The sequence below is a fragment of the Acanthaster planci genome, linkage group LG02 (assembly GCF_054643075.1).
Source record: "Acanthaster planci isolate LZ-2023a linkage group LG02, COTS_SCS, whole genome shotgun sequence".
Classification (NCBI taxonomy): Eukaryota; Metazoa; Echinodermata; class Asteroidea; order Valvatida; family Acanthasteridae; genus Acanthaster; species Acanthaster planci.
Genome location: NC_141778.1, coordinates 35,814,650 through 35,829,495, shown reverse-complemented (window position 1 = coordinate 35,829,495; position 14,846 = coordinate 35,814,650). Strand labels below are relative to the sequence as shown.

At 36.8% G+C, this 14,846-nt stretch overlaps 2 protein-coding genes across 11 annotated transcripts in view; one reads left to right on the top strand and one right to left on the bottom strand.

Moving 5' to 3' along the window:
• Positions 1-2,246, top strand: part of LOC147800202 (uncharacterized) — a 111,981-nt gene extending 109,735 nt beyond the window's left edge. For all 8 annotated transcript variants that reach the window (XR_015424306.1, XR_015424305.1, XR_015424304.1 and 5 more), the window contains 2 exons: positions 9-139; positions 1,223-2,246. Coding sequence is in view for 1 of the 8 variants with exons in the window: in XM_087132844.1 (XP_086988970.1) it covers positions 9-139; positions 1,223-1,294 (203 nt within the window). In the remaining 7 variants the exon portion in view is untranslated. The remainder of the gene's footprint in view (positions 1-8; positions 140-1,222) is intronic.
• Positions 2,247-9,657: 7,411 nt separating this feature from the next.
• Positions 9,658-14,846, bottom strand: part of ofd1 (OFD1 centriole and centriolar satellite protein) — a 197,881-nt gene continuing 192,692 nt past the window's right edge. For all 3 annotated transcript variants that reach the window (XR_015424319.1, XR_015424317.1, XR_015424318.1), the window contains 6 exons: positions 13,785-14,233; positions 12,998-13,139; positions 11,948-12,053; positions 11,650-11,717; positions 11,288-11,352; positions 9,658-11,100 (listed from right to left, as the gene is read on the bottom strand). The gene's annotated coding sequence lies outside the window, so the exon portion shown is untranslated. The remainder of the gene's footprint in view (positions 11,101-11,287; positions 11,353-11,649; positions 11,718-11,947; positions 12,054-12,997; positions 13,140-13,784; positions 14,234-14,846) is intronic.

Sequence of the window (14,846 nt, the reverse complement as noted above, 5' to 3'; positions counted from 1 at the left end):
ATTTCTAGATCGACGTTTGCCTCGCCGAGGAAGCTTGCAACATTTCGTCACTTGCTGCTCTGACCTTACGAAATATCTCCCCCGAGGGCATCCAAACCGTGCCACTTTCAACAGTTTCAACGAGAGAGGTGTAATGACTGTAAGTATCAAATGTGAAAACGCATTTTGTAGCCTTTTAAGCCATCTTCCTCGACGTAGGCCCGGTCCGTTTACTTTCTTTTTTACTCCATTTGTCGAAGTTAAAGCAAAAATGCGACCGGGCGTTATCAAGTTGCAATTAATTTGTGGAACACGAACACGAGTAGTGCTGTAACTTTACTCGCTCAGCGCCTTAACACAAAATGAATTTGATTGTGGTCAATTCCGGTAACTGACGTAACCGACCTTATTTTTCGTATGCAAGCTGAGGCCCTATTGGCCGTTTTCTGGGACCTGAAGTGCATTGTATCGTATACTTAACAGAGTCCACTCTTACCAGCATGGGAAAATAAGTCAGAATTCTGAACAGACAAACAATATACTTCGTTTTGGAATTTAGTATCGAATGTAGTTGGCAAAAAGGCTCTTGAAAAACGTGTCGAGGTTAAAATATGACTGGAAAATAAGATTTCGTCATGCAATGTTAGGTTACGCCCCGGATCTCCGGTTAACGAAACAGTGAAAATCTGATTGGAAGAAAACTCCCTAAAAAGGAACGGCATTTTTCGCACTTTTTGCTGTGAGACAAATTTATTGTTGCCTTTGAATGACTAGAATTCCGAGCAGATTCATTCTTTTTTGCAATCCAAGATCCGTTCTGTGAGACACCTTGTTAAATTCGTTTCTTCCGAGGAGTTCCACAGGCGGACGCCATTAATTATTCAGGGCAGTGACTCATAAACTAACACGCGTCAGGAACAGTTAAATGGACTAGGGAAAATCTAAGTCTTTACTTAGAAAACACTCAGAATTTTTCAGACGAGTCTCGTGAGGTTTTGTGCACAAGCTGCCTCCGCACAAGAAAGGAAACCATCTTGTTAGGCTAATTAACCCATTTATTAATGAAGAGTAAACCCAATTTTGATCTTGAGCATTTTCCACGTGGCATAAACTGAAAAAGTTAGAAGATTGATCCACTAAGATAAAACTCGCGCTTCGCTGCAATTAGATTTAAGACATCATTTTGTATGAAGTAAAGAATTCTCATTGTCTTTTCTGTGTGTCTTGTTTGCTTTTGCTATAGAAACAGTCACCACGTCTCCATGTTCCAGGCCACCACTGCAACGAGAGTGTAGACTGCAATCTCATCCAGTGAAAAGGCTACTAGTAGAGACTAATAGAGTAGTAGAGACTCATTGATCGTTGTAAGGTAAAGCATAACTGTTAAAGTAGTGTCTTATCCCATATTTTGGAAATGTAGAAAATAAAATGGCCAAAATTGTTCCTAACCACATGTTTTACAGTTGAAACATAATTGCTGCTAATGTGATTTTAACCCCAATAAATGAGTACAACTGACTAGAACTTCACAATTACTCTGGTATTTATTCAAAATTCAGTATTTTCAAATAAAACAAAACAGGTAGAAATTTGTTGATCCCTCTGCCCTAATTAAACTTGGAATTAAACCATAATGAACAGATTCTAATTGAATGGCATTACTTGGAGGACATGCAACATGCTATTAAAATTGTTCCTAAAAATGGCTAAAATTGTTCTAACCCTTACGTCTTGAAAGAGTAAAATTAAAAGCATAATTGTTGCTAAAATTGTTCTAACCCTAAAAAGTGAATTGTCTGAGACCTTGCATTTTAAAATTGCCATTAAAATTGTTCTAACCTCTCATGCTTTGAAAGAGTAAAATTGCAAGAATAACTGATTCTAAAATGGTTCTAACCCCCATGTTGTAAAAAATGTGAATTGTTTGCCACCTGACATTTTTTTAACTGTATGTTTTAAGAAAGTAAAATTACAAGTATATTTGCTGCTAAAATTGTTCTAACCCCCATGATCTAAAAAAGTGAATTTTTTGCAAATTCACATTTAAAATTTGCCATTAAAATTGTTCGTTACGGTACGTTTTAAAATGCTGCAGAGAAAATGGTGGAAATTTTCTGATTCCATGTAACGGGAGTAATTGCTCCTAAAACTGATGTTTTTAGAATAAAATTGCAAGAATAATTGATTCTAAAATTGTTCTAACCCCCATGTTAAAAATGTGAATAACTATGTTTTAAAAAAGTACAATTACAAGTATATTTGCTAAAATTGTTCTAACCCAAATGTTTAATTAAAAAATGAATTGTTTGCAACTTCGCATTTAAAAATTGACATTAAATTTGTTCTCTAACCCCCATGTTCTAAAAAAAGTGGCTTGTTTGCAACTTTTCATTTAAAATTGTTCTAATCTCTCGTTTTAAAAGGTAGTAGATAAATTGGCGGAAATTGTTCGTAACCCCATGTTTTAAGAGTAAAACTGCAAGAATAATTGCTTCTAAAATTTTTTTAAACCCAATGTTTGATTAAAAAAGTGAATTGTTTGCAACTTCGCATGTAAAAATTGACATTAAATTTGTTCTCTAACCCCCATGTTCTAAGAGTAAAATTGCAAGAATTGCTTCTAAAATTGTTCTAACCCCCATGTTAAAAATGTGAATAACTATGTTTTAAAAAAGTAAAATTACAAGTGTATTTGCTAAAATTGTTCTAAACCCAATGTTTGATTAAAAAAGTGAATTCTTTGCAACTTCGCATTTAAAATTGACATTAAATTTGTTCTAACCCCCATGTTCTAAAAAATTAACCTGTTTGCAACTTTTCTAACCTCTCGTTTTAAAAGGTAGTAGATAAAATGGCGGAAATTGTTCCTAACCCCATGTTTCAAGAGTAAAACTGGAAGAATAATTACTTCTAAAATTCTTCTAAACCCAATGTTTGATTAAAAGTGAATTGTTTGCAACTTTTCTAACCTCTCGTTTTAAAAGGTAGTAGATAAAATGGCGGAAATTGTTCGTAACCCCATGTTTTAAGAGTAAAACTGCAAGAATAATTGCTTCTAAAATTTTTTTAAACCCAATGTTTGATTAAAAAAGTGAATTGTTTGCAACTTCGCATTTAAAAATTGACATTAAATTTGTTCTAACCCCCATGTTCTAAAAAAGTGACCTGTTGGCAACATTTCTAACTTCTCATTTTAAAAGGTAGTAGATAAAATGGCGGAAATTGTTCGTAACCCCATGTTTTAAGAGTAAAACTGCAAGAATAATTGCTTCTAAAATTGTTCTAACCCCCATGTTAAAAATGTGAATAACTATGTTTTAACAAAGTAAAATTACAAGTATATTTGCTAAAATTGTTCAGACCCCAATGTTTGATTAAAAAAGTGAATTGTTTGCAACTTCGCATGTAAAAATTGACATTAAATTTGTTCACTAACCCCCATGTTCTAAGAGTAAAATTGCAAGAATTGCTTCTAAAATTGTTCTAACCCCCCATGTTAAAAATGTGAATAACTATGTTTTAAAAAAGTAAAATTACAAGTGTATTTGCTAAAATTGTTCTAACCCCAATGTTCGATTAAAAAAGTGAATTCTTTGCAACTTCGCATTTAAAATTGACATTAAATTTGTTCTAACCCCCATGTTCTAAAAAATTAACCTGTTTGCAACTTTTCTAACCTCTCGTTTTAAAAGGTAGTAGATAAAATGGCGGAAATTGTTCGTAACCCCATGTTTTAAGAGTAAAACTGCAAGAATAATTGCTTCTAAAATTTTTTTAAACCCAATGTTTGATTAAAAAAGTGAATAGTTTGCAACTTCGCATTTAAAAATTGACATTAAATTTGTTCTAACCCCCATGTTCTAAAAAAGTGACCTGTTGGCAACATTTCTAACTTCTCATTTTAAAAGGTAGTAGATAAAATGGCGGAAATTGTTCGTAACCCCATGTTTTAAGAGTAAAACTGCAAGAATAATCGCTTCTAAAATTTTTTTAAACCCAATGTTTGATTAAAAAAGTGAATTGTTTGCAACTTCGCATTTAAAAATTGACATTAAATTTGTTCTAACCCCCATGTTCTAAAAAAGTGACCTGTTTGCAACATTTCTAACTTCTCGTTTTAAAAGGTAGTAGATAAAATGGCGGAAATTGTTCGTAACCCCATGTTTTAAGAGTAAAACTGCAAGAATAATTGCTTCTAAAATTTTTTTAAACCCAATGTTTGATTAAAAAAGTGAATTGTTTGCAACTTCGCATTTAAAAATTGACATTAAATTTGTTCTAACCCCCATGTTCTAAAAAAGTGACCTGTTTGCAACATTTCTAACTTCTCATTTTAAAAGGTAGTACTAATGGCGGAAATTGTTCGTAACCCCATGTTTTAAGAGTAAAACTGCAAGAATAATTGCTTCTAAAATTGTTCTAACCCCCATGTTAAAAATGTGAATAACTATGTTTTAAAAAAGTAAAATTACAAGTATATTTGCTAAAATTGTTCAGACCCCAATGTTTGATTAAAAAAGTGAATTGTTTGCAACTTCGCATGTAAAAATTGACATTAAATTTGTTCTCTAACCCCCATGTTCTAAAAAATTAACCTGTTTGCAACTTTTCTAACCTCTCGTTTTAAAAGGTAGTAGATAAAATGGCGGAAATTGTTCCTAACCCCATGTTTCAAGAGTAAAACTGGAAGAATAATTACTTCTAAAATTCTTCTAAACCCAATGTTTGATTAAAAGTGAATTGTTTGCAACTTTTCTAACCTCTCGTTTTAAAAGGTAGTAGATAAAATGGCGGAAATTGTTCGTAACCCCATGTTTTAAGAGTAAAACTGCAAGAATAATTGCTTCTAAAATTTTTTTAAACCCAATGTTTGATTAAAAAAGTGAATTGTTTGCAACTTCGCATTTAAAAATTGACATTAAATTTGTTCTAACCCCCATGTTCTAAAAAAGTGACCTGTTGGCAACATTTCTAACTTCTCATTTTAAAAGGTAGTAGATAAAATGGCGGAAATTGTTCGTAACCCCATGTTTTAAGAGTAAAACTGCAAGAATAATTACTTCTAAAATTGTTCTAACCCCCATGTTAAAAATGTGAATAACTATGTTTTAAAAAAGTAAAATTACAAGTATATTTGCTAAAATTGTTCAGACCCCAATGTTTGATTAAAAAAGTGAATTGTTTGCAACTTCGCATGTAAAAATTGACATTAAATTTGTTCACTAACCCCCATGTTCTAAGAGTAAAATTGCAAGAATTGCTTCTAAAATTGTTCTAACCCCCATGTTAAAAATGTGAATAACTATGTTTTAAAAAAGTAAAATTACAAGTGTATTTGCTAAAATTGTTCTAACCCCAATGTTCGATTAAAAAAGTGAATTCTTTGCAACTTCGCATTTAAAATTGACATTAAATTTGTTCTAACCCCCATGTTCTAAAAAATTAACCTGTTTGCAACTTTTCTAACCTCTCGTTTTAAAAGGTAGTAGATAAAATGGCGGAAATTGTTCGTAACCCCATGTTTTAAGAGTAAAACTGCAAGAATAATTGCTTCTAAAATTTTTTTAAACCCAATGTTTGATTAAAAAAGTGAATAGTTTGCAACTTCGCATTTAAAAATTGACATTAAATTTGTTCTAACCCCCATGTTCTAAAAAAGTGACCTGTTGGCAACATTTCTAACTTCTCATTTTAAAAGGTAGTAGATAAAATGGCGGAAATTGTTCGTAACCCCATGTTTTAAGAGTAAAACTGCAAGAATAATCGCTTCTAAAATTTTTTTAAACCCAATGTTTGATTAAAAAAGTGAATTGTTTGCAACTTCGCATTTAAAAATTGACATTAAATTTGTTCTAACCCCCATGTTCTAAAAAAGTGACCTGTTTGCAACATTTCTAACTTCTCGTTTTAAAAGGTAGTAGATAAAATGGCGGAAATTGTTCGTAACCCCATGTTTTAAGAGTAAAACTGCAAGAATAATTGCTTCTAAAATTTTTTTAAACCCAATGTTTGATTAAAAAAGTGAATTGTTTGCAACTTCGCATTTAAAAATTGACATTAAATTTGTTCTAACCCCCATGTTCTAAAAGAAGTGACCTGTTTGCAACATTTCTAACTTCTCATTTTAAAAGGTAGTACTAATGGCGGAAATTGTTCGTAACCCCATGTTTTAAGAGTAAAACTGCAAGAATAATTGCTTCTAAAATTGTTCTAACCCCCATGTTAAAAATGTGAATAACTATGTTTTAAAAAAGTAAAATTACAAGTATATTTGCTAAAATTGTTCAGACCCCAATGTTTGATTAAAAAAGTGAATTGTTTGCAACTTCGCATGTAAAAATTGACATTAAATTTGTTCTCTAACCCCCATGTTCTAAGAGTAAAATTGCAAGAATTGCTTCTAAAATTGTTCTAACCCCCATGTTAAAAATGTGAATAACTATGTTTTAAAAAAGTAAAATTACGAGTATATTTGCTAAAATTGTTCAGACCCCAATGTTTGATTAAAAAAGTGAATTGTTTGCAACTTCGCATTTAAAAATTGACATTAAATTTGTTCTCTAACCCCCATGTTCTAAAAAAAGTGACTTGTTTGCAACTTTTCATTTAAAATTGTTCTAATCTCTCGTTTCAAAAGGTAGTAGATAAAATGGCGGAAACTGTTCGTAACCCCATGTTTTAACAGTAAAACTGCAAGAATAATTGCTTCTAAAATTGTTCTAACCCCCATGTTGTTAAAAATGTGAATAACTATGTTTTAAAAAAGTAAAATTACAAGTATATTTGCTAAAATTGTTCTAACCCCAATGTTTGATTAAAAAAGTGAATTGTTTGCAACTTCGCATTTAAAAATTGACATTAAATTTGTTCTAAACCCCATGTTCTAAAAAAATGACCTGTTTGCAAGTTTTCTAACCTCTCGATTTAAAAAATAGTAGATAAAATGGCAGAAATTGTTCGTAACGCCATGTTTTAAGAGTAAAACCGCAAGAATAATTGCTTCTAAAATTGTTCTAACCCCCATGTCAAAATGCGAATAACTATGTTGTAAAAAAGTAAAATTACAAGTATATTTGCTAAAATTGTTCTAACCCCAATGTTTGATTAAAAAACTGAATTGTTTGCAACTTAGCATTTAAAAATTGACATTAAATTTGTTCTAACCCCCATGTTCTAAAAAAGTGACCTGTTTGCAACTTTTCTAACCTCTCATTTTAAAAGGTAGTAGATAAAATGGCGGAGATTGTTCCTAACCCCATGTTTTAAGAGTAAAACTGCATGAATAATTGCTTCTAAAATTGTTCTAACCCCAATGTTTGATTAAAAAAGTGAATTGTTTGCAACTTCGCATTTGAAAATGGACATTAAATTTGTTTTAAACCCCATGTTCTAAAAAGTGACCTGTTTGCAACTTTTCTAACCTCGATTTAAAAGTTAGTAGATAAAATGGCGGAAATTGTTCCTAACCCCATGTTTTAAGAGTAAACTGCAAGAATAATTGCTTCTAAAATTTTTTTTAAACCCCCGTGTAAGAAGAATTGTTGGCAACCTTGCATTTAAAACTCCCATGTTCTAAAAACAACACAACGTTTAAAGTATACAAACTTTATTTTAAGTTGATGATAATTGGAAGAGGAATAATAAACGAGCAGATTTGATAATTTAATTTCTGTGGCATTTATTCACAAATTAATAGAAGCTAAATAATACATATTACAATTTGTTACAAGTCTAGAAACTTTATTTAAGTTGATAATTGCAAGAGGAATAATAAATGAGAAGATCTGATTATTCTGTGTGGCATTTATTCACAAATTAATAGAAGTAAATAAAACATATTACAATTTGTTACAAGTCTAGAAACTTTATTTAAGTTGATAATTGCAAGAAGAATAATAAATGAGCAGATGTGATTATTTTGTGTGGCATTTATTCACAACTTGGAAATAAAAGGTAGGTTACCAAAGGACAAAGGACAAAGGACAAAGGACAAAGGACAAAGGACAAAGGACAAAGGACAAAGGACAAAGGACAAAGGACAAAGGACAAAGGACAAAGGACAAAGGACAAAGGACAAAGGACAAAGGACAAAGGACAAACGACAAAGGACAAAGGACAAAGGACAAAGGACAAAGGACAAAGGACAAAGGACAAAGGACAAAGGACAAAGGACAAAGGACAAAGGACAAAGGACAAAGGACAAAGGACAAAGGACAAAGGACAAAGGACAAAGGACAAAGGACAAAGGACAAAGGACAAAGGACAAAGGACAAAGGACAAAGGACAAAGGACAAAGGACAAAGGACAAAGGACAAAGGACAAAGGACAAAGGACAAAGGACAAAGGACAAAGTACAAAGGACAAAGGACAAAGGACAAAGGACAAAGGACAAAGGACAAAGGACAAAGGACAAAGGACAAAGCACAAAGGACAAAGGACAAAGGACAAAGGACAAAGGACAAAGGACAAAGGACAAAGGACAAAGGACAAAGGACAAAGGACAAAGGACAAAGGACAAAGGACAAAGGACAAAGGACAAAGGACAAAGAACAAAGGACAAAGGACAAAGGACAAAGGACAAAGGACAAAGGACAAAGGACAAAGGACAAAGGACAAAGGGCAAAGGACAAAGGAAAAAGGACAAAGGACAAAGGACAAAGGACAAAGGACAAAGGACAAAGGACAAAGGACAAAGGACAAAGGACAAAGGACAAAGGACAAAGGACAAAGGACAAAGGACAAAGGACAAAGGACAAAGGACAAAGGACAAAGGACAAAGGACAAAGGACAAAGGACAAAGGACAAAGGACAAAGGCCAAAGGACAAAGGACAAAGGACAAAGGACAAAGGACAAAGGACAAAGGACAAAGGACAAAGGACAAAGGACAAAGGACAAAGGACAAAGGACAAAGGACAAAGGACAAAGGACAAAGGACAAAGGACAAAGGACAAAGGACAAAGGACAGAGGACAAAGGACAAAGGACAAAGGACAAAGGACAAAGGACAAAGGACAAAGGAGGGGAGGCGGGAGGGAGTTTAAGGACAAATTTTTAGCGGGAGGGGAGGCGGGAGGGAGTTTAAGGACAAATTTTTAGCGGGAGGGGAGGCGGGAGGGAGTTTAAGGACAAATTTTTAGCGGGAGGGGAGGCGGGAGGGAGTTTAAGGACAAATTTTTAGCGGGAGGGGAGGCGGGAGGGAGTTTAAGGACAAAGTTTTAGCGGGAGGGGAGGCGGAAGGAGTTTAAGGACAAAGTTTTAGCGGGAGGGGAGGCGGGAGGGAGGTTAAGGACAAAGTTTTAGCGGGAGGGAGTTTAAGGAGAAAGTTTTAGCGGGAGGCGGGAGGGAGTTTAAGGACAAATTTTTAGCGGGAGGCGGGAGGGAGTTTAAGGACAAATTTTTAGCGGGAGGCGGGAGGGAGTTTAAGGACAAATTTTTAGCGGGAGGGGGAGGGGGGAGGGAGTTTAAGGACAAATTTTTAGCGGGAGGCGGCAGGGAGTTTAAGGACAAATTTTTAGCGGGAGGCGGGAGGGAGTTTAAGGACAAATTTTTAGCGGGAGGCGGGAGGGAGTTTAAGGACAAATTTTTAGCGGGAGGGGAGGCGGGAGGGAGTTTAAGGACAAATTTTTAGCGGGAGGGGAGGCGGGGAGGGAGTTTAAGGACAAATTTTTAGCGGGAGGGGAGGCGGGAGGGGAGTTTAAGGACAAATTTTTAGCGGGAGGGGAGGCGGGAGGGAGTTTAAGGACAAATTTTTAGCGGGAGGGGAGGCGGGAGGGAGTTTAAGGACAAATTTTTAGCGGGAGGGGAGGCGGGAGGGAGTTTAAGGACAAATTTTTAGCGGGAGGGGAGGCGGGAGGGAGTTTAAGGACAAATTTTTAGCGGGAGGGGAGGCGGGAGGGAGTTTAAGGACAAATTTTTAGCGGGAGGGGAGGCGGGAGGGAGTTTAAGGACAAATTTTTAGCGGGAGGGGAGGCGGGAGGGAGTTTAAGGACAAATTTTTAGCGGGAGGGGAGGCGGGAGGGAGTTTAAGGACAAATTTTTAGCGGGAGGGGAGGCGGGAGGGAGTTTAAGGACAAATTTTTAGCGGGAGGGGAGGCGGGGTTTAAGGACAAATTTTTAGCGGGAGGGGAGGCGGGAGGGAGTTTAAGGACAAATTTTTAGCGGGAGGGGAGGCGGGAGGGAGTTTAAGGACAAATTTTTAGCGGGAGGGGAGGCGGGAGGGAGTTTAAGGACAAATTTTTAGCGGGAGGGGAGGCGGGAGGGAGTTTAAGGACAAATTTTTAGCGGGAGGGGAGGCGGGAGGGAGTTTAAGGACAAATTTTTAGCGGGAGGGGAGGCGGGAGGGAGTTTAAGGACAAATTTTTAGCGGGAGGGGAGGCGGGAGGGAGTTTAAGGACAAATTTTTAGCGGGAGGGGAGGCGGGAGGGAGTTTAAGGACAAATTTTTAGCGGGAGGGGAGGCGGGAGGGAGTTTAAGGACAAATTTTTAGCGGGAGGGGAGGCGGGAGGGAGTTTAAGGACAAATTTTTAGCGGGAGGGGAGGCGGGAGGGAGTTTAAGGACAAATTTTTAGCGGGAGGGGAGGCGGGAGGGAGTTTAAGGACAAATTTTTAGCGGGAGGGGAGGCGGGAGGGAGTTTAAGGACAAATTTTTAGCGGGAGGGGAGGCGGGAGGGAGTTTAAGGACAAATTTTTAGCGGGAGGGGAGGCGGGAGGGAGTTTAAGGACAAATTTTTAGCGGGAGGGGAGGCGGGAGGGAGTTTAAGGACAAATTTTTAGCGGGAGGGGAGGCGGGAGGGAGTTTAAGGACAAATTTTTAGCGGGAGGGGAGGCGGGAGGGAGTTTAAGGACAAATTTTTAGCGGGAGGGGAGGCGGGAGGGAGTTTAAGGACAAATTTTTAGCGGGAGGGGAGGCGGGAGGGAGTTTAAGGACAAATTTTTAGCGGGAGGGGAGGCGGGAGGGAGTTTAAGGACAAATTTTTAGCGGGAGGGGAGGCGGGAGGGAGTTTAGAAACACAAAGAAACACAAGCAAGGTCTTCATTCTCTTTATACTGCTTTACTGATGTTCATTCTTCCGAGTTGAAAGAAACTTCACTCATCTTCAGGCATCGGATGATCTTTCCAACCTGTAGTCAACAGAAAAAATACATATTAAATCACAATATATGTGCAGAGTTGACAAACATTCTAGATTCCAAAGTATTTGACAAGTAGTGCATTTTTTTAACGTTTATAAATTGGGAAGGATATCTAACGTGCTTTTATTGAGCTTTTGATTCCCATTTCATTATAGAAAACGGGTTACAAACTTACCGGTACTATAATCTGTTCCTTCCTTTACACTGTCTACCTCCCAATTGATGAGTGAATCCAGAAAGCTGGAATAAACAATGTATAAAGGCATTATGCAAACTGCAAGGATTTTGTTCCATTTGCCACGCTCTGTTTATGATATTTTCCACCTGGGTTTTTACAAATAGTGAATGTTAAAATGCATATACATGTATTAAGGGTTAGCCCTGTCGAAAATATCTACTATGGTATGAATGGACCACATCATTCCAAAGTGCTGGGAAACAGTGCATTCTAAACCAGCAGTTTTAAAGAAAAATTCATGAAACTATATCCTCTTGTGCATTATGGTATATCAGCCAAAAACACATTCCAAGCCTAACCTTCAGGACAGTCATCACGCTTCCGTCTGTCTCTCCTCCTGTCGATGTCCATGTAGGTGTCTTCCACGCTGTAATTAAAAAAACTGATGACGTTACCCAACCTACCACAGCCGTTAAAAAATGCAACGTAAAACAAACACTGACAAAATGAATTAAATCTGAAATAACTAGGCTACAACTTCAGAGGATTGACGTCCATGTTTTTTACGTTTGGAGTGAGCATCCTGGTATTATGGCAGGCAATTTGTCCCCAAAATATCAGGGATAACAGATATAAAACATCATATCCACAACATACCTTAATCAACATCAGCTTGTCTTCCTCTGCCGACTTTGGCACGTCTGTCGACTTCAGCACATATACCTCTGCCGACATCTCTCTCTGCATTTGTGACTATCTCTGCCTGCAACAAAGGGGACATGGGATGGCTGCATAATCAATAGTTCTTTACAAATTACTTTCAGTATTAAAGTCCACTGCAAGGTTTCTGTGCAAAAAGATACATAATTTGTAATGTATACTTTGTACACACGATAAGACAGTTTGTGGTGCAGTAACTATCCTGAATACGTCACTTCCTGCTGAGACCGACTATTGAGGAGGGACTGTGGTAGACAATGTGGATTCCTTTCATACAACTTGCTTTTTACTTTTTGTGGGAAAAGAGTATTTTGGAGAAATATGATGCAAACGAAAGGGAAAGTAAAAAAACGTCCAATAAACTAAATCTGACGGCCGTGTGAAATTTGTGTCTTTAAGCTTGTATACCAATTGGCAAGGTCATTTATAAATGATTCATCTGCTGGAAATATTCAATAAAACAGAAAATAAAGTAACATTTTGGGACTGTCCTTTTTTCGTCGACCTCCAAATAAAGTTGCCCATTCATCTCTTGGTTTTTGCAGTTGTGTTTCAAAACAGAATCAAAACCCACATCCACATACATCCCCAATCCATCCCACATTCAAAGGCTCACACCAAGAGGAGGTCGTTTTTCAATTTTATATTAACTGTTAAATCGTATGATAAAATAGCCAAAGAAGCTACAGATTGCAACTTCTTCATTTTACCAGAAAACCACTTGATGGTATCATTTACAGCTGAAACCCTGACTTTTGAAAAAGCAAGATTATCGACCAACTTTCAACACCACCGTAAGTAGCAACTCTTGAAAGTCTGTGGTGTATTTCTATGGCAATGCCCTGCAATGCAGACGGTGAAGAGCAATCAAGTTTGTGTTTGACACATCATAAATGTTCACAGACTTAACAAACATCGTGTATGAAATAACAATTATTTGCCCAAATGCTGAGCTTCTTCTGAAATTGCAAAAGAAATCTCGCTCACCTTAAAAGTGAAATCTGTAAGGCGTCTGAAACTGCTGTTTGATGAGATGACAGAGATGATCAACTGCTCTGTTCTTAGTTTACTGGAAGCCAATGATGTATGTCCCTCAATAGCCAGCAAGTTATGAGAAGCCACACAATACCTGCATTTGAAATTGGGTCAGTAAAAGCAATGGTTTAACAAAAACGTCAAATTATTCTTTTATTCAAGCATGCTAAACTTAACCTGTCAGGGTGAGACTTTAATAAAAGACTGACAGAATATGTAAAAATGCAAAACAGAAAAAAAGGAATGCATGTCAACCAAAAAACATGCAGTTGTCTTCTGCACTTTTACTGGACAGCTCAGAAAAGGACAGAAAATTTAAAAAATTTACAGCTTTTCTAGATGTTTTGGTTCAATATGAAATCCATACAACTTCAAACAAAAATTTTATAAAGGCAAATAGATTTCTACTGAATGCAGAAAAAGGATGGGTTCTTGATTATGAAATGGCTACCCGCAAGGTTCTTGGGAAATTATTATTATTATTTATTTCTGATAATGACACAAAGGATTCCTAAAAAGTACCCTTGGCACTGTAGCTGGCAAGCCTGAAGAAACCTGCTGTGAGGACACAATGAGAATCAGATAGGGACTGAAAACCCTATCCACGTGCGGACCGAGCCGAAAATAAAGTATTCTCTTGGTTTCTAGTTCAAATCCAAGCATAGTTCAAAACTTTTATGACAACGGTTTGGGCAATGCATAATGTTGAAAGCTTTGATTTAGTAAATACGCTACTCACATTCACGAGATGCAACACCGGCACAGAAGGGCCCACTGCAGAAAAGTAGCCACTGGGAACTGGTATCAATGGCAAGGCGTATGCCGGAGCATAACATCAATGGCATCAAGAGACAGGTAACACACATAGGATGGTTGGGCATCTACGAGGGGGCTGCATCAAGGCCTCGTGGAGAAACAACAGAACAGCGCTATTCGTGGAGCGGTGATGTTGGTAGGAAAACGTCCACAAATGGTTAGAGGATCAGTGACGAGACGCCATACTCAAATCCTTACGTGCGTTGTCCGGGATGGGATTCCCCGGTCACTGAATGCATGGGCGGAAAGGCATCCACTGAGATGGAAGAGCTTCTCAAACAGCTGTGTAGTGGGGACTGGTATTATTCACATCGCTGTGACATCCTAAGGAAAGCAGCATAGACTGGATGGCGTCTAGTCTCACTTCAGTTTCTTGGCATTAATACGAAAATCAAAGAATGGACACCATTAAATACACGTAAAACTGTGGACAAATTAGTTGTTCTTAGCTCCCAAAACAGATGACAGTCAACCAAACAATTTGCATTAATGCACAAATTCAAAATGTTACTCTTTTTCTGTTGCAATTAAAATTCAAACTTTGCATTTGAGATTTGCAGGCTTATATAGCTTATAGCTGAACTCAGAATTGAGTGAGTAGTGCATCTTGAAGACCACATTTTAGTATATCTGCTCAAGTTGAAGTTTACACCCTATAAGATACATGTACATGTATGTACCGGGTACACGTACTTATACCTAAAAAATCATAACCCGTTGTACAATAAAACACATTGATTCTAATGACACTATCGAGACAATCTGATGTCTTTACAATGAGATCAGAGAAAGTGGTCTAATAGGTAGTTGTGGGCTTGACTCTTGATTACATTAGGATTGAATCTTGTTTTAGGAGTGAATGGGGGAGATATTAATTATGAGGCATGGGCTAATAGATTTGGGAGCCAAGAGACACCACAGGCAATACCTGTACACGTACATTTAAAAGAAAATCTTGAGAAGATGATGCAGCATTGTTACAAGA